The sequence below is a fragment of the Lemur catta genome, chromosome 20 (assembly GCF_020740605.2).
Source record: "Lemur catta isolate mLemCat1 chromosome 20, mLemCat1.pri, whole genome shotgun sequence".
Lineage (NCBI taxonomy): Eukaryota > Metazoa > Chordata > Mammalia > Primates > Lemuridae > Lemur > Lemur catta.
Window position 1 is genome coordinate 17,732,308 of NC_059147.1, and position 26,303 is coordinate 17,758,610.

Here is a 26,303-nt window from a genome sequence, read left to right on the forward strand (position 1 = left end):
TGCGTTCTATGGTAATGAATCAGTGTAAATAATATGGCTGACTGTCTTAGTACCAATGACAGTTAGGGCATAGGTGAAGTATGAGGCATTAAAGATTGCTCTTATTATCTCTTAGTTTTGAGTTTTTATGTCATTTTTGTTCTACATTTTGGGAGGAAAATATTTTCCATTAAGGATGATTGTTGCTAATGGATTTGATTCCAGGGGTCTGGAGTCACAGAGTGTGGGGTGGGCTCCAGGGTGATCCTTGGCTACTTAACTTCCACAAAGAACATGTGGTGTCTCCATGTTTGGGAAGATATTTTATTCTCTTGCTAGTTTCATAGGCCAGGGGCATTAACTCCATAGCACTTCAAGCAAAGAAACCCTCAAGCAGGTGGTTACAGCAGGACTCCTGTTGGTGGCATGTGCTGGAATGGTGAGTGTCCCGGGAATATTGGGTTGGGGCACTGATACCTGCTCCTACACACCTGCTGGTTCCTGACTGGTTTCTTTCCCCTTCAGCTCTCAGTACTTCACCTTATTTTGCCACTTTTCATAGTCCTTGATGCAAATCTTCTCATTGCTTCATCCAGAATAGGGAGCATCTTTCTAATGGCCTATTAGATCTAAAATGGAACTACTTTATTGGTTCTAATAACCATAGCCAAATGTTAGTTCCTTTATGGCTTTTATATCTAAAAGGTTCTGTGTATAGAATCAAAGATGACACTTGTTGATCAGACTCAAATACAAAGTTATATTTATTTTCAATAATGAAAACATAACAAAGTGGAATCAATCCACTAACTAAATCTAACACAATCCTTAGCACAAAACTATCCTCAATAAAAACACATTAACATTAATGGAGTAAGATTATTCTCAAGACTCTCTAGGGTTGTGTGTTTTAAACAAAACTGAGTGGTAGGTAAAGAAACACATGCTACAGACTTGACTGAGAAGTGCTCAAAGAACAGCCAAGGAGCAGGGTCCCCAAATATTACATTAGCAAAATGAATATGGGATTTTCAAAGCAGTCTAGAAATCAGCTCACTGGGCAAGAGGCAAGGGTTTGAGAATTCATGCTCAAGGCCTTGTAGTTAAACCTTTTCATATTTCTAGAATCTTGACTTGGAACCTATCACAATCTATAGACAAGCTTCTGCCAAAGGATAGATTATTTATCCTGCCTGAACAGACCTATGCCTCTTAATTTTCCTCCTTTGACTCTGTCACTAACTCCTGTCACCAATATAGCAAGGGCTCCATTCCAACAAAGGATTACAACTATGTGGACCAACCCTTCTGGTTTAGATTTTCCTTTCATAAACACGTTGATACTTGCAGGGATGGTGCTAAATATATCCGATTTCTTTTCTTTTTATCCTCCTACACAACTCTGCTTGCCTACAAAATCTAGGACTCATACGGCAACAGCAACATTGATCAGTAGACAAGTCTCAGGTCCAATGTAAGTACTCCCTAAAGTTCAACGGTCACAATTTATTTTTTACCGCCTCACCTGGCACAATTATTTCTCCCTCATCATCTTACTATAATTATTTCTTTCGAAATTCAATCCTCCGAGCTACATTCTGAGCACCAAATTTTTTGACCAATGCATTTCTGGTATCCTCATCATCTTTTTGCAAATCTATGTCATCCTGCCGGGACCAAATGGGGTATCCATCAGCCCTCTGACCAGATGCTAAAAAGGAGGAAGTAGCCTCCAGCTCACCACTATTTTTTAGGAAGGCCTGTGTAACTGTTGATAGATCCAAGTTAAACTTTTCCATTAACTGCCGGATGATCTTAATGGCAGCTCCCACCTCTGGTGGAGAAGCTTTTTCTTCTTCTTCTTCCTCATCAGGCTGCGTTTCTGAGTCTTCCTCAGGTGTGGGTGGATCATCATCACACATTGTTATATGTATTTCAAAATCAGGGCTCTCATCCACCTAGAGAAAATGATGAGTAAGACTTAAACTCTTGCACTATCTTATCTCTTCCAACTACCACCCCCTTACCCTGTGCATTCCAATCACACTGGATTTCCTTCAGTTTCAAATACGCTTTGTTCTTTCTCATGTTTATTCGTGTTGGATGTGTGTGAATACAAGTATGTGTATAAATATGGGTGTGCATGTGGGAGGGTGGGGTGAGTGTGTGTATAGGTGGGGGTGTGTATATATATATGTGTGTGCTTATGTGTATATGTATGCATAATTGACTATGGGATTCCAACAGAATATAAGAAGCTACACTGAATATGGAAAGTACATATGTATATGTATGTACACGTGTTTATTAGGTTTGTTAAATGTTTGACTTTACCCCCAGATTGTAAGTTCCATAAGGGCAGGAATCATATGTTTTGCTAATCACTCCATCTCTAGTGCCTTCAGATGCCTATACACAATAAGTACTCAAAAAAATTGCCATATGAATATATTAGGGCTTCCAAGCTATACTACATTTAGGCACAACACAAAGCATGCTATATGAAAAGAGACCTATGTAGGCCATGTTTGAGAGCTGTTGAAGAGTGTCTGAAGTTTATGGAAAATGAACCAAATATCAAATAATAAAACAAAACACAGACTACAGCGTGCAACAGTCCTTATTTCGCTCTTTTAGCCTGAAGTCTAACCATTTTTCTTTTGGTTAATAAGAAAAGTTAACTTATAAGATTCTTTTTCTTGGAGAAGATACATACATATAATTTTGACTTTTAAAAAAATTATTCATCATCATTATTTTATGGCTCCTGCCTTTCTTGAACTCCTGACCTCAAGCAATCCTCCCACCTCAGCCTCCCAGAGTGCTAGGATTACAGGCGTGAGCCAATGCGCCCGGCCTATATTGTTTATATATAACTGCCTCTATTCTGCCCAATTTTTCTCCCTTTCCCTCTCAAGTTGTCTTGCCAAAAACTAAAAGGTTTATGAAGCAAAGCTTCAGGGCAACATGCCTGAAGCCCAGATCAGTCCCACTTTCTGCCTTCTTCCATCTTGAACTTCTCTCTTACCTTCCTGGGCCTCAGGTGCATGAAATGGGTGGAGGGGATAACCAGTTTCAAGGAGAAGAACGAAGGTAGAGGAAAAAATATGAATAAATCTAGTTAACATACCACAACCTCCTCAAACTCCCGGGTTGCTTCTACAAGCATCTTTTTCACTGCTGCTTCATTCTCCTTGATCTCTTCCTTCACATACTCTTCTTCGGGCAAATCTGGAGTTCTCTTATTCTGTGGTTCTATTACAGAGAAGAACAACACAGACTAGCATTAGCCTCTTTTACATAAACCAAAAAACATAGAGCATGCTGTGTGCGATCTGGGCCAGGAGTGAGCCTGTACTTTCCTTTCTATTAGAAGATATCTGTTTTTGATTCGGAAGGGTACGAAAAGCATAAGATATACATGTTCAATAATTTCTACACTTCTGAAAAGTACTATCCAAATACTGATAATATTCCTAGGTTCTGGTGTATAAAAAATGCTCTTCAAGCTTAATTCATTTTTTGCTTTGTATTTACAGGTTTTGCAGATTAACAAAAATGTGTCATAAACAGGGTTCTCTAGGAAGCAGATTCTGAGATGGAGATTAACACTTAAAGAGTTTATTAGGGAGTGCTCTTGGGAAAACACTCTTGGCAGAGATGAAAAGCAGGAGTGGGCAGAGAGAGAAGTTGAGTTGTGGAAGAGCACGAGCTATAAGTCTCAGCCAAAACCACAAGGAACTCTGGTGCTGGGAATGCCCTTCAGAGTTGACCAAGCTGGGTCAAAGGAGCAGAGCCTTTGTAAAGCCACACATTTTGGTTACTGGATGCTGGCAGCCCTAAGATAGGGCAAGGCAGCTCTCCTAGCAGCTAAAGATAGACCTGGGTGGTGCTCCACAATCCACCATACACCGTCTAATAAAGGAGGGGTCTCCTAAATGTAAACATTCTCCTGTTTCCCTCTTACATTTTATTCTCTGAGGATTTAATTCTACTCCTTTCCTACTTATTAAAATTTACTACAAATGGGCATCAAGAGGGAGTTTTTTGTGATGGACCTGTTCTGTATCCTCATTTTGGTGGTGGTTACACAAATCTACTTATGTTAAAACATATATAACTGGAAAACAGTATGGCAGTTACTCAAAAAATTAAACATAAAATTATGTGATCCATCAACTGCACTTCTAGGCATATACGTAAAAGAATTGAAAGCAGGGTCTCAGATAGTATACCCATGTTCACGGCAGCGTTACTCACAACAGACAAAAGACAGAGACAACCCAAATGCCCACTGATAGAAGAATGAATAAACAAAATGTGTACACATACGATGGACTATTCCTTCTTAAAAAGGAATGAAATTATGACATGTGCTACAACATGGATGAACCTGGAAGATACTATGCTAAGTGAAATAAGCCAGATGCAAAATGACAAATATGATTCCACTTATATGAGCCACCTGAAGACCTTAAATTCACAGAGAGAGAAAGTAGAAAGCTGGTTGCCAGGAGCTAGGGGGAAGGAGCAATGGGGAGTTAGTGTTTAACGGGTATGGAGTTTCAGTTTTGGAAATGAGTAAGTTTTTGTTTGTTTTTTTTTTTTTTTTGAGACACAGTGTCACTTTGTTGCCCTGGCTAGAGTGAGTGCCGTGGCGACAGCCTAGCTCACAGCAACCTCAAACTCCTGAGCTCAAGCGACCCTACTGCCTCAGCCTCCGGAGTAGCTGGGACTACAGGCATGCGCCACCATACCCGGCTAATTTTTTCTATATATATTTTAGTTGGCCAGATAATTTCTTTCTATTTTTAGTAGAGACGGGGGTCTCGCTCTTGCTCAGGCTGGTCTCGAACTCCTGACCTCGAGCGATCCACCCGCCTCGGCCTCCCAGAGTGCTAGGATTACAGGCGTGAGCCACTGCGCCAGGCCTGGAAATGAGTAAGTTTTGAAGATGAATGGTGGTGATGGCTGCACAACAATGTGAATGTACTTAATGCTACCGAACTGAACACTTAAAAAAACAGTTAAAATGGTAAATTCTCTTATGTATATTTTAACATAATAAAAAAATAAAATTGTATACCAAAAAGGGTCAATTTTACTGGATATAATTTTTAACATAAACTGAAAAAAGAAGCCTTATCTTTTAGAGATACATGCTAAAATAAACAAAATATGATACCTGGCATTTGCTTCAAAATAATCCAAGAAGACAGGATGAAAGGTATAGATGAAAAAAACTGGCCATGAACTATAATCATCAGGTGGAGCTGGGTGATGGTGACATGCAGTGTAATTCATTATACTATTCTCATCTTTGTAAATGTTTGACTTTTCCATAATAAAAAGTAAACAAATTATGGTTCATTCACATAATGGAATACCAGGCAATCAATGAGAAAAGAATGATGCAAAGCTATGTGCAGAAACACAAAGACTTCAAAATAAATCATTAAGTTAAAAAAAAAAAGTAAACTGCAGAACTGATGTCTAGTATGCTAGTATTACTGTGAGCAAAGAGGATCCACGTCAGACAAAGAATGATAACAGTGGTTGCCTCTAGGAAAGGAACCAGGGGAAGGGATATGTAGCAAGGAGACTGACTTTCCATTATGTACCCTTTTGTACTCTCACTGTATCTACAGGATAAATTCCTAGGAGCAATACTGCCACATTTAAGGGAATATACATTTATTTTTTTGTTTGTTTGTTTGTTTGTTTTTGAGACAGAGTCTCACTCTGTTGCCAAGGTTAGAGTGCCGTGGCGTCAGCCTAGCTCACAGCAACCTCAAACTCCTGGGCTCAAGCGATCCTCCTGCCTCAGCCTCCCGAGTAGCTGGGACTACAGGCATGCACCACCATGCCCGGTTAATTTTTTCTGTATATATTTTTAGTTGTCCATATAATTTCTTTCTATTTTTAGTAGAGACGAGGTCTCACTCTTGCTCAGGCTGGTCTTGAACTCCTGAGCTCAATCAATGCACCCGCCTCGGCCTCCCAGAGTGCTAGGATTACAGGCATGAGCCACCGCGCTCAGCAAGGAAAAATACATCTTAAATGTTGTCAGATATTGTCAAAATGTCCCCCAAAGAAATGGTATCAATTTCTATCAAAAATGTGGGAGTGTACTCATTTTCCTATACCTAACTTTGGATATTATCCACTATGTTAATCTTTGTCAATCTTATAGACAAAATACTTTTCCTTGCTCTGATTTACTTTTTTAAAAAACAACTCCAACACACATATTTATTATCTTACACTTTCCATGGGCGAGAAGTCCAAGCATGGCTTATACTGATCCTCTGCTCCAGGTTTGATTTACTTTTATTTAATAACAGAATATTACTGCATTTGTTTATTGGCCATTTATTTATTTCCTCTTCTGGGAACTTTTTGTTCCATTTCCTTTGCCCATTTTTCTATTAGTTTTCTTTTTACTTACTGACTTCTGACAGTTCTTTGGACAGTAAGGAATCTAAGTCTATTCCAATCCATTGAAAATATTTTTCCAGTTTGCCCTCTGACTTCATTTATCATGAGAAATTTTTAATTTTTAAGTAATCAAATATTTTAATGTTTATATTTAAATATCTGATCATCAAAACACTACTTTGATGGGTAGAGTGAATCCAAGCTTAATTTTGTCCCAAGTTCCAAATGGCTTGCCAGTAGTCCCAGCATCACTGATTTAAAAGCAAGGTCCTACATGATTACATCACCCATACACATAGCCCTAACGTTATCTGCTATAATCCTCCCTTCCTCTTGCTTACTCCATTCCAGCCACACTGTTCTCTGAGGCTCCAAGAACACACTAGCCATACTCGCACCTCAGGGCCTTTGCCCTCTGCCTGGAACACTCTTCCCCACATATACACCTGGGTTGCTCTTTACTTTGGTCTCCCCTTAAACATCAGCTTATCAGAGTGAGCTTCCCTTATCATCCTATAAAAAACAACCTCCTCCCCAACCGTTTCCCTAATTGATTTTTCTCTACAGCACTTACCACTGCCCAGCTAGCATGTTAAACTCCATGACCGCAGGGACTTTTATTTATTGTTATATCCCAGCAGGACAGCAGTTTCTGGCACTCAATTATCTGTTGAATGAATGAATCTTAAATGTCACTTTTACCAAAAACAAAATTTCTACTAAGCATACTGAACAGGACAAGTAGATTTTTACCTCCCCAGACTTCAACTGTTAAATGGAATAGCCACATAAGTTAGGGGAAAAAAAGGAAAGGGCGAGGGGAGCATGCCTCTTTAAACCAAAGGGCCTGTCAGTTTAAGCTGTCAATACCAGTTGCATCAAAGGTAAGACATTTTAAGTGTCTTAACCGTACTGAATCCCAACTCTCATATTAACTGCGTTAAAAACTCAATTGACGTAAGCAAGACCAGCAAGACACTTTCCAACTGATGAGAACCTTCTTACGTGAATACGTAGACGATTAAGCCAAAGCATGAAAACAGGTATTGCACGACTTTAAACGGCTTACAATGAATCTACCCGAACATAAGACAAATCTTTTTATAAAACAAGTCTCTACACTCTCCCTGAAAAGATAAACAAGACAAGAAACCGGTTACCCTGTTGCCTATGGGTAAGAAAAGTGGGTAGCCGGTGGGCAGAAAGGGTGTGAGAGCATTTTCTATACACTCTTTTTGTACCTTCTGAATACAGAAGCGTGTCAATATCCTAGTTACCGGGAGAGTAAATTAAAAATACGAGACAGGCCGGGCGCGGTGGCTCACGCCTGTAATCCTAGCTCTGGGAGGCCGAGGCGGGTGGATCGCTCGAGGTCAGGAGTTCGGGACCAGCCTGAGCAGGAGTGAGACCCCGTCTCTACTAAAAATACAAAGAAATTATCTGGCCAACTAAAAAATATATATATACACAAAAATTAGCCGGGCATGGTGGCTCATGCCTGTAGTCCCAGCTACTAGGGAGGCTGAGGCAGTAGGATCGCTTAAGCCCAGGAGTTTGAGGTTGCTGTGAGCTAGGCTGATGCCACGGCACTCACTCTAGCCCGGGCAACAAAGTGACACTCTGTCTCAAAAAAAAAAAAAAAAAAAAAAAAAAAAATACGAGACAGCAAGAGAAAAGATGGTGCAAATTTACCCGGATGTCAAAGGGGGCGGGGCCGAGCGATGCTTCCTAAGAAGCCGAAATGGACGCCGGACACAGAGGAAAACATGTCCCCGCCGCCACCGCACAAGTGTCCCACCAGGACCCGCACGCGCGCAGCAGCAGGCCTCACCCCCGCTATCGGCAGCCTCCGGGTCTTGCTCAGCCTTCCGCTTGAGTTTCTGGGAGGAGGGGCTCACCGGGGCGTCCCCCAACAGGTACTTATGCTCCTGGCCCCGCAGGTGCTTCAGGTAGCGGTCCTTCAGGGACTGCCACGAGTGCTGCGTAAGCGAGCTTTTCTCCATTGTTTTCCACAAGGCATTGCCGGTGACGGAGCTGGGCGAGCGGGCATTCTCCTTCACGTAGGTCAGGATGGCCACGTCGTCCGCGTCCGTGAAGGCGATCCGCCCAGCGATCGGCTGCGGCTCGGGCTCCGCGGCGCCCTCGGCCAGAGCCCCGGGCTTTGTCTCTGGGGCCTTGTCGGCCGCCGAGGACTGGCCCAGCCGATAGGCTTCCAGCTCGAGCTTCTCGTTGCGCTCCACGCAGTCCAGGATGTACTGCGTGGAGATGAAGTCCCCCGAGGCCTCGGCCAACGCCTCCCCGGGCTGGGCCAGCAGCACGGCCCCGGGCTCCTGCACACGGCACAGGGTGCCGCCGCCGTGCAGGATGAGCGTCGAGAGCCGGCGCTTGGCCGGGCTGGGCCGCACGTAGAAGGACATGGAGCTGCCGTCCTCCCTCACGAACAGAGTTGAGGAATGGGTGGGTCCGTTGGGGTCTTTTCCCAAATCCATCGCCTCCGCCATTTCTGACGCCAGGCACCAGAAGAGCAGCCCCGCAACGAACGCCTGACACACGGAACTCTAGCCACAGACACCGACCAGTGCGCCTGCGCAACAGCAGTCGCAGCGCGCCAGGAGCGCCCACCGCTCGCTAGCCCGGAAGAGGCGGGGCTTCGAACTCCGACCTGGAAATTAACGTGCTACTCCCTTCACTTAGGGGGTCAGGCCCTCCTGGAAGATGGCGGCGGTGCAGGGGGCCGAGGTGAAAGTGGATGGTGGCGAACCGAAACTGAGCAAGAAGTAAGTGTCGCCGCGAATCATTAAAACCTTTGTGGCATAAAAGTCCGGGCTGGGAAGCGCCTCGAGGTTCCCGCTGAGGCGGCTGTGCGAGGGGCCTTCCTGCCGGCTCTCGTGAGTACGCACATGCTGGGACGGAGCCACTCCGCCCAGGAAACTACCTACTCCTGGGATGCCCCGGGGCCTCTGGCTCCCGGCTCCCACCTCCCAGCTGGCACTGACGGGGCACCCGCTATTATACTCCTAGAGTAAGAGAATGGGGAGGAGAAGCTAGTAGGAAAACTGAACGGCGTCAGGAAAGGAAAGCGAAACTTACTGCTTTTCTTCTGAGAAATGCGTTCTTTTATTGAGCCAATGAGGAGGTTGGAGAAATGTTAAATACCCTGGCTTTTCAGAAAAACCTTGTTATTTTTCTTGGCCTCAGTAAGGTCATTTTGAACGTTATGTATTAAAAGGGATCAGTTCTGAAACTGTCGTGCACCTACCCATAGGGGTTATCCAAAGCATCTGTGAGTGTTGACTGATCAATCTCTAACAGTAGACACGATTTCATTCAGCCTGGTATCTTTGTTAACCATCCCAAACCCTTGGGTTTGTAGTTTGACATACGTAAGTCAAGATTCACCGCCCTTTATGTGGCTATGTCTTATATTCTCGTTGGGATAACTCATTTAAACAATAGAACACAGGCAATGATTTATTTGAGGTTTTTCTCAGTGCTAGGAAGATGGTACATAATTAGTACCGTTCCAGAGGCATAGGGGAGAAGTTATGCTATATACAATGGCTGCCTTAGTGCATTAGGGCTTACTCCTCTTGCTGAACTCTGACGGAATTGCTCTAGGTGTCAGGGTTGATTTTTGAGGGGGGTTGTCCAGGTTCTTTGGCTCCTGGTTTGTGAAATTCTCAGGCAGGGCCCGTGCCACAGAGTGATGATAGACAACACTTCCACACAAGGAGCTTTTATTGCAGGCTTTTCAGCTTAGAATAGCAAGTGAAAGTAACATTTCCTGAGGGGAAATGGTTCTTTCTCCCTAGTGGAGAAGATGCTGGGGTCTTACCACACTTTTATGTCTATACCTTATGATATGCTAATTGGTGGGTGGAATATTCATTATTTTTCTGGGTAAAAGGTGAAGAGTTCTTAGAGCTAAGGGCCCTCCCCAATTTTATCCTTAAAGGATAACTTCCAGGGCTTGCATGACATTTGTAAACTGTCATGGTGCTGGTGGGTGTGATTTTTACTATGCTAATGTACGTTAATGGAGAAAAGGTTACCTTTGACATGAGCTCCTAGTTTCTGCCCATGCTCCTGGCCCAGAGAAGTCCCTAACGTGAAGTCCCTGCTGCTATGGGTTTGGTTCTAGATGCTCATTAGCCTCCTCATTTTTGTCCCCCTCCTCTTATCCTGTGGTTAGCACTGCCATCCTGCACCTGTCCCTAGCATAGGCACTCAGTGGATAATAACTGATGTTTCCTTTTGTGTTTCTGACTTTATGCTTCAAATATTTTAGAAAAATGATACATGAAATGTCCAAATTTATGGTTTGATAGCAGCCTTATATGTTGTCCTTTATTAGAGTGTTCTGATAGATTTCCATAAATGTTTGGAACTTGGTTTTATACTTCTTAGGGAAAATTGACTGGACTTTGATCTGTCACATCAAATTGAATTGAACTCAACATTTCTGATTTACAGTCCTAAAGTTCAGTTCATTCTTTTAAACCATCTATGATAATCAAATTACAGTGAGTTGGATTTTACTACTGTAAGTCACAGATGAAATTAAGGTTTCCACTTCACACTGAGATTTTAAGGTAAATTGAGAAAACTGGTTAATTCCTTTCTACTGACTTTTCTAAGATTAAATACAGCTGCTACTTTTTTGAACAGCTTTTATATGCCAGGCACAATGCCAGATCTCTACAAGCTTTCTGTCTAACCTCAATAATAGCTTTGCAAGAGAAGAATTAATATCCATTTTTCAAATTAATAAACTGAGGCCCTGGGTAAGTAAATGTATTGCTAACATGTGCATTCCTAAAGTGTGGTCTAGCACTGATTCAAAGCACTAGAGCAGAGATCTACAATCAAGTCCATAACTCCACAGCCCATGCTCTTTATAACTGCACTGTACTACCTCACATTGTCAATAGAAATCTGTTGTTGATGTATGTTCCTCCACTGACCATGGGATAAAATAAGTTTTTTATGAACATTTCCTTCTATTGAGTTTTTCTTAAAACTCCCTTGGCCTGAAATCTTTAATGAGCACCATTTAATGCCAAGTGTTGTCCCCAAGTTTAAAAACAGATGTGTTGCCTGCACAAACGACATATTCCCAAGTGAAATGTCCTCAAATTTATTTGAATACAGTAAAGGGCATGTTCCCTGCAATTCTGTTGCTTTTCACTGTTAATAATGTATAAACATAATGTAGTCTTTGACCCCTTCCTGAAACTCTCCTTTCCTCTTTGTTCTTAGAATACCAAACAAGTCCTGTCTTTGAGTCAGAGGTGTTTTAGTGTGACTTGCTTTTAATTTTTCCTAGGGTTTGCAGTTGATAGTGATAGTTTCTTCCTATTTTGTATGTTTCCCATTGCCATCTTTTGGCCAGGTATTTCATCTCCAAGAGAGAAACCACCTTTCAGGGGCTTCAGAAACTGCCTCACATCCTGTCTCCCATGCTCTAGAATGTTGTGATCATTCCTACCTTTAAGCTGTTGATTGACTTGCTGTTGACTTTTGACTCTAGATGTGCACTTTTTCCATAGTGACCAAGGACTGAGGACATTGTCAGTTACAGTTGTAAAACAGTGGATGTTACAGGGTTGCTGTCAGTTAAGAGAGTATTAAGATAAATTGGACACTAAAACATAGTACAAACACAGCCCCCCTTCCCCAACCCATAAGAGAGCTGGTTGGGTTTATGTATACTATCCTTCCCATCTGACACCGCATCTCTGTTTTCCTGCTAGGTGGTGGTAATCATTAGTTCCAGGGTGTTCTGCCATGTTGACGCAAGCTGCTATAAGGCTTATTAGGGGGTCCCTGCGCCAAACCTCCTGGGCAGAGTGGGGTCAGAGGGAACTTCGACTGGGTCAACTTGCTCCTTTCACAGCGCTTCAAAAGGACACGCCACTTTCTGATAAAAGAAGGTTGGTGCCCATTACCTTCTTTATTGCTCTGGGAGCAAAAATCCTTTCCTTCCTTGGTTTATTATCTGTTAAGTCATTGGACTTGTTGCTAAGGAAACAAGCCCTACTACCAAAACCAATAGTCCTTTCTCATTTTCTTTTTAATAAATTCAAATCCTCTCTCCTTAGTGCCTTGAGATGACTTGTGGATCTTGTTCTAGAACAGTGCTGAGAACAAAACCCTTGTTTGAATAAAGAATTTCTAATGCCAATTATTTTCCCATTTCTGTCTTTCTGGGTTTTGTTTGTTCTTGAGATTAATTTGATTTCTAGTCTTAGTGCTATCCCTAGGACCTTTGTGGATTGTCCTTAGAATGGGTTTTATTTAAGAGGAACACTTAGTTGAATGGAAAACAGGTATATGTTAATTCTAGGAAGAACTAGAGAGCTTAGCTTAGATATCCACCAACCGAATTACAGTATGATAGGCCTAGCACACTGTTTTGGTAAGATTGTCTTTACAGCTTTTATAGGACAGATTATATCTAGGAAGAATCGCTGTCTTTGAAACCATCAGAATCAGTTTTTCTTACTTAAAAAATGAGAGATTAAAATATCCAACTTTTTTTTTTTTTTTAGTTATTCTAAGCTTGTATTGCAAATGAAGGATATTCCCTGAAGCCAGACAGTATACAAGCATGACTTGGGATCTTTTGACATGGTTCACTGTTGTAGAATATTTGATTATCATCAGTGGTTTGAAAGAATGATCCATAAATTCTCTTTGAATAATGAGGTTATCCCTCTTTACCCAAATCTGTTTTGTTTCTGGGTTCGGATAGCAAGTTCAGATCATAAGGAATACTGAGTTGTCCACATTGCTTTGATTTTTGAGTTTCAGGTAACAAGTATCAAGAGTTTGGATAGCAAGGAATTTAACTAGAAATATATTCAAATCTGTATTGTTTCTGTCCTAGGTGCAGAGAGTGAAGGGTTAAGATAGTGAGGCATACCTAGAATAGTTCACATTTAAGTGCTAATTAAACGCCCTGGTCATCCCTTTACAAACATTATCTCAATCCTCACAACAGCAGCAACTGGTGGGGGGGTGTCTGTTTCCATTTTACAGATGGGGTGAAGTTAAGTCACTTGCCCAAGGTTACATAATTGATAGACATGTCAGAAGTTAGTCCCAGGCAGTCTGACTATGATGATGGTATTTTATCACCTATATTATGCTGCTTTGTACTCTGTTCCCAAACTCAGGCTCCACTGGGCAAAGTGACACCAATGCTAAGAACGATTCTTGAAGAGATTATCTGTGGGGTGTCTCCTTGAGCTCTGAAGAGCCAGCTTTCCCCACCCGTGGCCTAACTCACTCTTCAGGGATGGGCAGAGAGAGGTGGCAGACAGCAGGAGATGTTGCCTTGTCACATGTTAGATCTGGTACTGTAGAACTTTATTTTCTATAGGAGATACCAAACAACTAAGATTCAGTCCGTAATCTAGTTAATTCCCTAACGTAGTTAGCTTAAGAAAAGCCTATTCTTTCACCTCCTAAGTTACTGAGAAAAAAAAGAAAAGCCTATCCTGCTAATTTTCTAGAAGACTTTTTTTCCTTTTCTAAATGTAAACTAATATTTAGGATATTCTTTATTGTGGTACATTTGGTTTTAGTTGGGACCTGATGCCAAGGACCTGAGACTGGAAAGCAAAGACTAAGAATGATCTTTCACATCTTTTCACATACTTTTTCCATTGTCTCTTTCATGTATAGAGTTTCATGACTAAGAGACTAGAGTTGGGGGTGTGAAATTAGGGGTGTAGAAATGAGCAAGGGCATCTCCCCCAGGCTTTTCGTATTTTTGATAGTGGCTATGAGACAGAACATAGTAGGGGGCTCTTCAGGCAGCTGCCACATTGAACATTTTCATCTTCCCAACAGTGAGCTAAAGAGACGCCTGAAAGCTGAGAAGAAGGTGGCAGAAAAGGAGGCCAAGCAGAAGGAGCTCAGTGAGAAACAGCAAAGCCAGGCCACTGCTGCTGCCACCAACCACACTGACAATGGTGTGGGTGTCGAGGAGGAGAGCCTGGACCCAAATGTGAGTCCCCTGGGCCACTGGCATGGCTGCGCACAAGAAAATTTCTGATGAAGCTTATGGCAATTCCTAGGGACCACTGGGCCCTGGGTCACTGCCAGTGGATAAGGGAGGGTCTGCCACTGCATCTGGTTAAAGGCACAGGCCGAGTATTTTTTATATCACCCCCCAACAAGCATTTGGCAGAATCCAGTACTCCTAAGTGAATTGATCTTCCTTGGAACTAGCTGGGCCTTATAGAGGCTCCAGATAAACTATCTCCCAGAAGATGGACTAGGGTTTACTTTAGACTGGGGTTGGCAAACTACATTCCATAGGCCAAATTTTCATCTCCACTCCCCCACTTCATCCTCCCCTCCCTGGTTTTGTAAATAAAATTGTACTGGGATGTAGCCATGCTCATATGTTTACATATATCTAAGGCTGCTTTTTCTAGACAACAGCAGAGTTGACAAGTTGCATCAGAAAAAAGTTTGCTGACCCCTGCTAGAGAATATTCCTTATTTATATTCTCTAGGCCCCATGGGTCTGCCTTGGGGAAAAGTCTGATGTGTGGCCGGGGGTAAGACAATATTTAGGAAGATAAGTGACTTACCATGGAGATGTGGTCCACAAAAGTAGTAACAAGGCCACCTGTATTGATTAAACTTATTTTAGGCAGAACTATGATTTTTCTTTTTGTCGACTCTTGTATTTTGCAATTCTGGCCATCATTTGCAGCTGTGAGTTTGGTCACCCTGCATATTTTAACTACAAGTCTCACTCCATAGTCAATCCTGTGATTTCAAGGGTACAGAGGGCTTGATTAAAGAAAACCTCAGTCGATTGGGCCCACTCTCAGGCAGGTTAGTGCTCTGCTAGATAGGCCCTTGGTCTTCTCAAGGGCTTTTTCTTTTTTTTTTTTAATAGCAATACTACAAGATCCGCAGTCAAGCAATCCATCAACTGAAGGTCAATGGGGAAGACCCGTACCCACACAAGTTCCATGTAGACATCTCGCTTACTGACTTCATCCAAGAATATAGTCACCTGCAGCCTGGGGACCACCTGACTGACATCACCTTAAAGGTGGCAGGTAGGAAGACTCCCTAGCAGTTTGCTGAGCTCCCACAGCAGGTGAAGCTCTTCAGTAGCACAGAGGAAGATCTGGGTTGGTCTTGCTCTCAAGTAGCCTACATTCTTTTTTTTTTTTCCCTTGAGACAGAGTCTCTGTTGCCTGGTCTAGAGTGTCGTGGCATCAGCCTAGCTCACAGCGACCTCAAACTCCGGGGCTCAAGTGATCCTCCTGCCTCAGCCTCCAGAGTAGCTGGGACTACAGGCATGCACCACCATGCCCAGCTAGTTTTTTCTATTTTTTTAGTTGTCTGGCTAATTTTTTTTCTATTTTTAGTAGATATGGGTGTATCACTCTTGCTCAGGCTGGTCTCAAACCCCTGACCTCAAGCAATCCTCCTGCCTCAGCCTCCCAGAGTGCTAGGATTACAGGCATAAGCCACTGTACCCAGCCAAGTGACCTATATCTGACGCTACTTTACTAGGGACACAGTACTATTATATCTACTCACAAAAAGAAGTAGAGCAGCCCTGAGGGATAGACTTACGTTCCAGATGAAGTAATGCTACAGAGAAAGCGCTGTTCTCTGAGGGGGACTCCTGTCCTGAAGCTGTTGCTAGTTCACAGTCCTTTATAAGGACTTTATCAGTAGGAACCATGGCCCCAGGCTTTTAAGGATTTCAGTCTTTGACCTGAGAATGCTTTGGCACAGAGATGGTATTTCTAGAAAACATTGCTGTTTTGGAATTAATAGTATCTTGTGTAGAATCTTCTTTTCCTTAATTAAAAAAATTAATTCACATTTTTTCCTTGCCTCCCCCCACCCAATAATAATAATAAAACTATTAGTTGTAGATAATTTAGAACAGTCAAAGAAGCAAGGAGAGAAAAGTTTAATTATCCGTAATCCTACCACCCAGGGAGAAGCCCTGACAACACCCCAATGCCCAAAAGACTTCTTTTTCTGGAATTCTTTAGTCCAGTAATTTTACTAAATTACTAGTTACTTTAGTACAGTAATTGTACTAAAATATATTTTGATGTTAGTCATTCTGGTTCAGTATTCTCAGGTACACGGTGTACCCTTTAAATGTGTATTTTTAAATACTTTTTATTTTAGAAAATTTTTCTAGAATATAATTTTTTGTATTGATTGAATTTCTTTTGGAACTCCTTTTATCTGTATATTGGACTTTTGATTCTTGTCAATGATTGCTACTTTCTCAAATCCTTTTTATCTTTCTTTATACTTCGATTTTAAAATTTTATTCTCCTTTTCACTCTAAGGCATTATTTGTTGTATTTAGTCACTCTTGTTTCCTTCTAGTTTAGTCTTCATTTCAGAAATGAATTTTTACTCTACCTTATTGTTGATAATAGTCACTTTGTGGTGCTATCAAATATCGTTCATTCTATGTAACTATATTTTTCTACCCATTAACTGTCCCACTTTATCCTCCCCTCCCTGGCACCCTTCCCAGCCTCTGGTAACCATTATTTTATACTCTGTCTCCATGAGATCAATTGTCTTTAATATTTAACTCCCACATATGAGTGAGAAAATGCAAGATTTGTCTTTTTGTGCTTGGCTTATTTCACTTAACATGATGTTCTCCAGTTGTATCCATGTTGTTGCAAATGGCAGATTTTCATTCATTTTTGTGGTTCTGTAATATTCCATTGGTATGGGTACCATGATTTCTTTGTGCATTCATCCATTAATGGACACTTAGGTTGATTCTAAACCTTGGCTACTGTGAATAGTGTTGCAGTAAACATGAGAGTGCAAGTACCTTTATGATATACCAAATTCCCCTCCTTTGGATATATACCCAGCAGTGGGATTGCTGAATCAAATAGTAGTTGTATTTTCAGTTTTTTGAGGAATCTCCATACTTTTCTCCGTAGTGGTTGCACTAATTTATATTCCCACCAACAGTGTATTAGAATTCCCCTTTCTCCACATCCTCACCAGCATTCATTATTGGCTGTCGTTTTGATAAAAGCCATTTTAACTGGGGTGAGATGATACCTCATTATAGTTTAGACTTGCATTTCTCTAATGACTAATGATGTTGAGCATTTTTTCATATACCTGTTGACCATTTGTATGTCTTCTTTTGAGAAATGTCTTTTCAGATCCTGTGTCCATTTTTTAATCAGATTATTTGATGTTTTTCCTATTGAGTTATTGGAGTTTTTAATATATTCTAGTTATTAATTCCTTGTCGGATGGGTAGTTTGCAAATATTTTTTCCCATTCTGTGGGTTGTCTCTTCACTTTGTTGATTGTTTCCTTTGCTGTACAGAAGCTTTTTAGCTTGATGTGATCCCATTTCTCCAATTTTGCTTTGGTTGCCTGTGCTTTGGGAATGTTACTCAAGAAGTCCTTATGTTCTGAAGCATTTCCCCAATGTTTTCTTCTAGTAGTTTCATAGTTTCAGGTCTTATATTTAAATCTTTAATCCATTTTGATTTGGTTTTTGTATATGGCAAGAGAAAAGGGTCTAGTTGTATTCTCCCGCATATGGATATCCAGTTTTCCCTGCACTAGTTATTGAAGAAACTGTCCTTTCCCCACTGTATGTTCTTGACACCTTTGTTGAAGATAAGTTCACTATAGATGTGTGGATTTATTTCTGGGTTCTCTATTCTGCTCCCTTGGTCTATTTGTTTTTATGCCACTGCCATGCTGCTTTGGTTACTACAGCTCTGTAGCATAATTTGAAGTCAGGTAATGTGATTCCTCCAGTTTTGTTCTTTTTGCTCAGGATGGCTTTCACTATTCTGGGTCTTTTGTGGTTCCATATGTATATTTTTTCTACTTCTGTGAAGAATGTCATTGGTGTTTTTTTTTTTTAATTTCAGCATATTACGGGGGGTTAGGTTACATGTCATTGGTATTTTGATGAGGATTGCATTAAATCTGTAGGTTGCTTTGAATGGTGTGGACATTTTAACATTGATTCTTCTAATCCATAAGCATGGACTATCTTTCCATTTTTTTGTGTGTCCTCTTCAATTTCTTTCATTGGTGTTTTATAGCTTTCGTTATAGAGATCTTTCACTTTCTTTGGGTAAGTTTATTCCTAGATATTTTATTTTATTTGTAGCTATTGTTTTGTGTCATTTTTGTAATGTCTTTTAGTTTATTGTGGAACAGTAAGTTAGAATTTGTTTTTCTTAGCATGGCTTTCTTAAGTGCGTTTAGATAGCGTTTTCAATTTCATGTAACTCCCTCTTTGGTTGTTTTTGTGAAGTATTCAGAAATACAGCAGCTGCTTTCCAAGATTTCCACACTCTCTAACCCTTCCTCAGTTTTGGTCGCCTTTCTCCTTCCTTTCTCACTGTTTTCCTTGTGCTGTTTATGTTTGTATGGCCTTGTCCTAAAAGGGAATCGTTCTATTAAGTTTAGAGTTTTCTGGGGACTACACTACTCCATCCCCTTTAGACCTTAATGCAGCCCTCAACTGTATGGAAATGGGCACATCTCCCTCCCCACCCCCATTTTAGCTGTTATCTTCCAGTTACCCTGGAGGGAAATGCTCACGTTTTCCAGTGGATACCTTTGGCTAAATGGAGTTTCTCCAATTTTCAGGTCTGTCAGATGCCCCTTTCATCCCTACTGCTTTTTCCCCACATGGAGATGCTGTGGCTCTTGGTCATTGGCCCCATTGCTTCTATTGGGGGGTTCTTGGAAATACCTTGCCACATAATTTTGTTGTAAATTTTGTCCATGGGTTTTTGGCTTTGCCTGTATAGTTGTGCTTTATATTTTTATGTGAGGGTTCAGAAAGATCCAGAAACTCTGCTGCCACCAGCGTGGCCAACTTCCAGGCATCCAGTGAACATCTTTAAAGCCAGATCTTCTTGCACATCTTTAACTAGTTTGGATGGGGATCATTGTCTTGAAAAAAAAAGGGCAGGGCTTAGACCTCAAGCTAAAATCAGATTGTTTTGGTTTATGTTCTTCCCTGACAAAAACTACAGAGAGATTTTTTGGCACTAATATCATGAACTGGCTCTGGTTCTGTCAGTCAGTATTTTTGCTTTTCTTTCTGTAGGTAGGATCCATGCCAAAAGAGCTTCTGGGGGAAAGCTCATCTTCTATGACCTTCGAGGAGAAGGGGTCAAGTTGCAAGTCATGGCCAATTCCAGGTATATTGAAATATCCAGTTACGGATTATTCTAGGGTGGCTTTGAGTGACACAGGAACAGAGGCTGATGTGGTTTTACTTTCCCATTAGTGTTTAAAGTTAGAGTAAGAGGGAGTGGGACATGGTTGGGTATGGCTGAGAAGAAGATTAAAGGCCATCTAGTTACCTGGAAAGTAATGACTGCTCTCAAGTTGTATGATAGTAAAATAAAAGCCATTTTTTTTTTTAACAGTGGCCCCTGAAACTGAGATTCTTCTTGGGCCCACATTAACTAGGTACTAACAGTTGAGTGAGGGTTCCAGAGTAAAGCAGTGTTCAGTATTAATTTGAACTAGTGTATGCTAAATTACATTTCCTTTTCACTCAGAAATTATAAATCCGAAGAAGAATTTACTCATATTAATAATAAACTTCGACGGGGAGACATCATTGGAGTTCAGGGGAATCCTGGGAAAACTAAGAAGGGTGAGCTGAGCATCATTCCCTACGAGATCACGCTGCTGTCGCCTTGCTTGCATATGTTACCTCATCTTCACTTTGGCCTCAAAGATAAGGTAAGCTCTCATGGCCTCCTGGCTGTGGCACAAAGATGCATTTCATTTGTTTTATCGTATCACCAAATCAAAGATATCAGTGATTTCTAAGTGCTGCTTTTGGTTTAGGAAACAAGGTATCGTCAGAGATACTTGGACTTGATCCTGAATGACTTTGTGAGGCAGAAATTTATCATCCGCTCTAAGATCATCACATATATACGAAGTTTCTTGGATGAGCTGGGATTCCTAGAGGTAAGGGAGAGTTTCCGAACTGACGTGATGAGCTGCCTTGTTGTGCTTGCCTCTTACTATCCCTTCCCTTCCTTTTCCCAGGCATATCCTGTGTCAGTATCCTTCAGGCTTAATGAGAATGTCCCCTTTCTTCCTAGTATCTTTGTTCTACCTTGTTTACTTAGTGCCCTGATTAGGAAGCCAGGACCCGACTTCTAAGATAATGGGTGAGATATAGGGTCATCCACGTGCTAATAATCCCATATTCAATATGTTATCAAATCATTTTTCTGTGTTACAGCATTAAAAAATGTTTTTTAATTGTATAAGAAAGACAAGTGCAAGTACTATAAAACAAATTCCAGCAATAAGGACATAAATAGAAGAAAAACTGAAAGTACCCTTTCACTTCTCCCAACTAACTTCCCTCCCTAAACTTGAGTTTGATATGTGTCCTTCCCCATCATTTACTATGCATATATACATACATGCACATGCATGTTGCAGACATAGTACACATGTATAAATGTTTGGAAGGGTTTTTGCTTTAAATATAAATGAGGTCACTATGTATTATGATGGGCCTGCTTTTTTTTACCCACTTAACATATTCTGGAGCCCTTTCTATGAGATAGATTAGATAGATAGATAGATTTCTATGAGATAGATACATAGATAGAAAGAAATACAGCTATATGTTCCTTCTTATTGCTGCATAATTTATTTGTTTCCCTTATTTATAGTTTAGATTGTTTCTGATTTTCTTCTATAATAAATGTTAATATGCACATGTGCAGGTGTTTCTGTGGAATGGATTTCTAGATGTAGAATAACAAAGTCAAAAGACACAGGCAGTTAAGTTTTTAATAAATACTTCAAATTGGACTCTAGAAAGGTTGTATCCACATATATTACCATTTACGGCTTATGAAAGTTTATGGTACTATGTTAATGGTATTTGGTATCAATAGAAGTTGGAGGCACTGTTCTAGAAAAATCAAGCTATCCTTTTTTGTCAAGCACTTGCACATTACTGTTGAACTTATCGTTTACTTACAGATGTAACGGGTTTAGACTATATTAGATGCAAAGTGCCTCCGGTTGTCTGAGGACTAAATATTTATGTCTGTCTTTTTTAGATTGAAACTCCCATGATGAACATCATCCCAGGGGGAGCTGTGGCCAGGCCTTTCATCACTTATCACAATGAGCTGGACATGAACTTATATATGAGAATTGCTCCAGAACTCTACCATAAGGTAGTCAATAATAAAGCACTCCATTCCCTTAAAGAAGCAGAAGGCTGGAAAACTATTGGCTAGACAGGTACAGTCAGAAATAAGAGGAACAGTGAGGGTAAACAGCCTGGAGGGTATTCTAATTTGTCAGGTTTGTGAATTTCTAAAATTCTCTACAAGATCAATAGAGCATAGTGGGGCAGAAGGCAAAGGGATTGTCTTTCCAAGTGTATAGGTACTCCAGACCTACTTTGGTTCTCCTAAAATTTTTCAGGTTTTAGTCTTCCTTGGATTAGATCTGATTTTAGTCTTTGGTAGAAAAGAGCCTAATCTCTCTCTGGAAGTTTTAAATAAATATCTTTAAATCACTATAAAAATGTATTTTCAAATTACCAAAATAAATATTGAAGATTGTCATTCAAGATTCTTAGTTGTAGACAACAGAACCTGTTATAAATAGTTTAAGCAAAAGAAAAAATATTCAGCTATATAGGGAAGTTCAGAATCTAATCTCCAGGAGGATCAGAGAATCAGGCTTAGAGACCACACAACTAGGAACGATTCTGAGTCATCACTGGGCTGTTCTCATGGAGCATCCAGTAAACTATTTTTTTTTTTTTTTTTTTTTTTTTTTTGGAGACAGAGTCTCACTCTGTTGCTTGGGCTAGAGTGCCGTGGTGTCAGCCTAGCTCACAGCGACCTCAAACTCCTGGGCCCAAGCAATCCTCCTGCCTTAGCCTCCCGAGTAGCTGGGACTACAGGCATGCGCCACCATGCCTGGCTAATTTTTTCTTTATATATATGTTTTTAGTTGTCCAGATCATTTCTTTCTATTGTTTTGATAGAGACAGGGTCTCGCTCTTGCTCAGGCTGGTCTCGAACTCCTGAGCTCAAATGATCCGCCCACCTCGGCCTCCCAGAGTGCTAGGATTACAGGTGTGAGCCACCACGCCTGGCCCCAGTAAACTATCTTAAAGAGAGCAGGGTAGTGGGCCTTTATAGTAGAAACGTAAGAGCACACCTAAGCTGTGAAAACCAAGTTATGGCTTTTGCAGACAGAAGCTTTCCAGAGTTGTATAAGACAAGATTAGCTGCCATGACCAAGGCCATGTGTTGTTTGTTAGATGCTAGTGGTTGGTGGCATTGACCGGGTTTATGAAATTGGACGCCAGTTCCGGAATGAAGGAATTGATTTGACTCACAATCCTGAGTTCACCACCTGTGAGTTCTACATGGCCTATGCAGACTATCACGATCTCATGGAAATCACAGAGAAGTTGGTTTCAGGTGACTCCTGCTCTCTTTCACACTTGTCTGGGGGCTGGTGTGCTGCTTTCAGAGGAGGGCGTCCTGGGCTTCGTCCTCTTTAAATGGCAAGTTTCTCTTCCAGGGATGGTGAAGCATATTACAGGTGGTTACAAGGTCACCTACCACCCAGATGGGCTGGAGGGTCAAGCCTACATTATCGACTTCACCCCACCCTTCCGGAGAATTAGCATGGTAGAAGAGCTTGAGAAAGCTGTGGGGGTGAAGCTGCCAGACACTGACCTCTTTGAAACTGAAGGTAAAGTGACACACTACTGCATTTTATGGCCCTCCTTCCTGTTTAGCTCTGAATTTGATTGGGTCAGAGCTAGAATTTCCCAGACTGTTCTCTTTATATACATTTTTACTGTGCTAGTGTGATGTCTTCTGTCCTAACTTGTACATTTGTATCACAGAAACTCGCCAAATTCTTGATGATATCTGTGTGGCAAAAGCTGTTGAATGCCCTCCACCTCGAACCACAGCCAGGCTCCTTGATAAGGTGAGAGGCCGTGCCCTTCTCGATGTCCTCATCTAGTGCTGGCCAGGCCCTACTCCCTGCGAAAGTGAACCCCCCTGGGGAGAATTCATTTCTACAGCTTCACAAGGAAACCCTAAAGAGAGGAACAAGAGAATTAACAAACTTTGAGCTTTGTGCAAGATAGTTTGTTTTATCTCAGTTTATCCTTTCCAGCCTTTGAAAAGCTATAGGATAAACCCATCTCAGTGGGAGCTGTCTCTGTACTGGGTTGATCAAAATATTATTCAGAAGTGATTTCTAACTCTGCTTTGCTTTCTTATTAAGCTTGTTGGGGAGTTCCTGGAAGTGACTTGCATCAATCCTACATTCATCTGTGATCACCCGCAGATAATGAGCCCTCTGGCTAAATGGTAAGGTGAAGCATGCTGTTTCAGTTACCTATTGCTGCATAACGACCCCAAAACTTAGTAATGTTAAACGATAATTTATTTTCAAGATTTTGTTGGTTGGGTGGGTGGTCTTTGTCCTCGGTGGTGTTGTCTAGAATAACTCAAGTGGCTTATTTCAACTGGAGATTCTGCCAGGGCACTTTGGTTCTCATCCACATGAAATCTTGTCCTCCAGAGCCTCTTCCTATGGCCTCTCTGGCAGCATAGCCTGAGCTTCCTTTCAACATGGCATTTGGATTCTAAGGGGAAGTATTCTGAAAGAATAAGCCTCAAGGTGCAGACATGTATCAAGACTCTGCTGCTATCCCATTGGCCAGACAAAGTCACATTACCAGCCCAGAGTCCATGTGGGAGGGACTACGGAAGGGCTTAGATGCAGGAGGTGTGCTTCAATGTCACAGTCTGCCACACTGGCTTGTTAGGAAGATAATTAAATCTTCCTGGTCTCTCACCCTCCTCACTATTGTACCAAATTATTTGGTGCTGAGAATGCATGCAGGCCTCAGGTTGCAACTAATAACACTTTTGAGTACACTAGAATTTAAGAATTCTTGTATCAGATGTTTGATTATTAAGGGCCTGTATATTCAGCCTCCTCTTTGATCTCCTGTCCCCAGGCACCGCTCTAAAAAGGGTCTGACTGAGCGCTTTGAGCTATTTGTCATGAAGAAAGAAATATGCAATGCCTACACTGAGCTGAATGATCCCATGCGGCAGCGGCAGCTTTTTGAAGACCAGGCCAAGGTGAGGAAGGAGAGCGTGAGCAAAAGCACCTGTTTCATCAGTGCCAGTTTCATCAGTGCCAACTTACCAAGAAGTAGCAGACTTAACCCTGGTCCGTGTCAATGTATATGTTCTTGGTGACTTCAGAAATGAAGGATAAAGCCATAGGCTAGAGGTCACATTTCAATATGTAGACTTTGACTGGTTTTGACTCTGTAATACTTAGGAGGAACTTAGTTATGATTATTTGTATGAGGAGGATGACACTTGTCTTGGAAATACATTTGCCTGACAACATCATTTTTCTTAGACTGTACATTTATTGAGGTGGCTTGGGGATGAGAGGCAGATGAATGAAGAAGACAAAGCCCCACAGGTGGCCTGTAGCTATCACTGCCACTGATGGGTGGTTTCAGTAAATGGGACAGAGATCTTGGGAATCCTCACAGAGGCTCTGAGAATTAGTCTCACTAGAATCCCAGAATCCCAAGCAGTGGAAACGTTTTATTTCCAAGAAATTTGTATGTGTTCTAAGATAGATTCCATCAGTCTTGACCTCCAGGTCTTTGAAAGAAATAGCTCCATCTTGGAGTTTCTGGGAAATCAATTCCTAGCAAATCCTGAGTATCAGGAGCACGTTTTAATGTGTTCACTCAAATGCTGAAATGTCCTGGAAGAATGTCACCTTTTGGTTTCCTTTCCTCTTCTAGGCCAAGGCTGCCGGTGATGATGAGGCCATGTTCATAGATGAAAACTTCTGTACTGCCCTGGAATATGGGCTGCCCCCCACAGCTGGCTGGGGCATGGGCATCGACCGTGTCGCCATGTTTCTCACAGACTCCAATAACATCAAGGTACATAACAGCATCCTCAGCGCCTGCCCTGAAGAAGTGCCACTGTGTCAGAGGCAGGGCATGGTGGGCCTGGACAATAAAATAAACGGAGGAACATGCCACTCCACAGGAATAGGGGCAGAGCGTCTGACCTTACAGGATTTTGGTTTTTATCTGACCTGAGGCAGGAGGAATACTAAATGTTTGCTTTCCTTGAGAATCCAGGGAAGCGCTAAGCCCTCTACATGTATTATCTCATTTAACTTAAGTCAGCCCTCTGAGGTGTGGAAACTTGTTATCCCATTTTTGTAGATGAAGAAATCCAATTTTAATAGAACCTGTATTTTTCAACCTTTTGGCATGGTGCTCTAGGCAGTGCTGTACATTTGTCTTTTCCATCATCTGTAAATGAGAGGGACTAAGCTGAAATGAAAGAACATGTCTGTCTTGGGGTATACACAGCTCTGGATTTTGCCTCTAATAATAGAGGCAAAAGGGATGAATGGATAGCTGTGAACAAATGTTAAGGGTGCGTCTTAGCTTTACAATATGTTTTTATCTCCTGTAGGAAGTACTTTTGTTTCCTGCCATGAAACCTGAAGATAAGAAGGAGAATACAGCAACCACTGATACACCAGAAAGCACAACATTTGGCACTTCTGTCTAGAAAATAATGATAGCAAGTCACATGAACAGGCAACTTTGCATTTCTGCAAAAAGATGAAGGTTTGCAAGGGAATTCTTGTGTGGGAATTCTTGCAAGGGAATCCATTTGACTACCACCGTTCAGCCACCAGAAGAGAAAAGAGGAATTAAGAATTTCTTTTTATTCCTTGTTACCAAATAAACCATTTGTCTTTTCTCTGTA

The 26,303-nt window shown here is 41.5% G+C and overlaps 2 protein-coding genes across 4 annotated transcripts; one reads left to right on the forward strand and one right to left on the reverse strand.

Annotated features, from left to right (window-relative positions):
• Nucleotides 1-725: 725 nt before the first annotated feature.
• LOC123625417 (TERF2 interacting protein) lies at nucleotides 726-9,058 on the reverse strand. Its single transcript, XM_045533902.1, has 3 exons — nucleotides 8,249-9,058; nucleotides 3,110-3,234; nucleotides 726-1,937 (listed from the first exon to the last, which is right to left on the reverse strand). Exons 1-3 carry the CDS (start codon nucleotides 8,916-8,918, stop codon nucleotides 1,542-1,544), a joined length of 1,191 nt encoding a protein of 396 aa, XP_045389858.1. The 5' UTR covers nucleotides 8,919-9,058; the 3' UTR covers nucleotides 726-1,541.
• Nucleotides 9,038-26,303, forward strand: KARS1 (lysyl-tRNA synthetase 1). 3 transcript variants are annotated; one of them, XM_045533898.1, is made up of 15 exons: nucleotides 9,107-9,194; nucleotides 12,171-12,350; nucleotides 14,275-14,431; nucleotides 15,338-15,503; nucleotides 19,547-19,640; nucleotides 20,007-20,193; nucleotides 20,302-20,427; nucleotides 21,546-21,665; nucleotides 22,769-22,931; nucleotides 23,035-23,208; nucleotides 23,366-23,451; nucleotides 23,755-23,840; nucleotides 24,497-24,623; nucleotides 25,313-25,456; nucleotides 26,004-26,303. In XM_045533898.1, the coding sequence occupies exons 2-15, from the start codon at nucleotides 12,205-12,207 to the stop codon at nucleotides 26,100-26,102; spliced, it is 1,875 nt and encodes a 624-aa protein (XP_045389854.1). In that variant the 5' UTR covers nucleotides 9,107-9,194; nucleotides 12,171-12,204; the 3' UTR covers nucleotides 26,103-26,303. The 3 variants fall into 3 exon arrangements, with proteins under 3 accessions (XP_045389855.1, XP_045389854.1, XP_045389856.1); XM_045533899.1 differs by lacking the exon at nucleotides 12,171-12,350 and having other exon boundaries at nucleotides 9,038-9,194; XM_045533900.1 differs by lacking the exons at nucleotides 9,107-9,194; nucleotides 12,171-12,350 and adding an exon at nucleotides 13,753-13,775.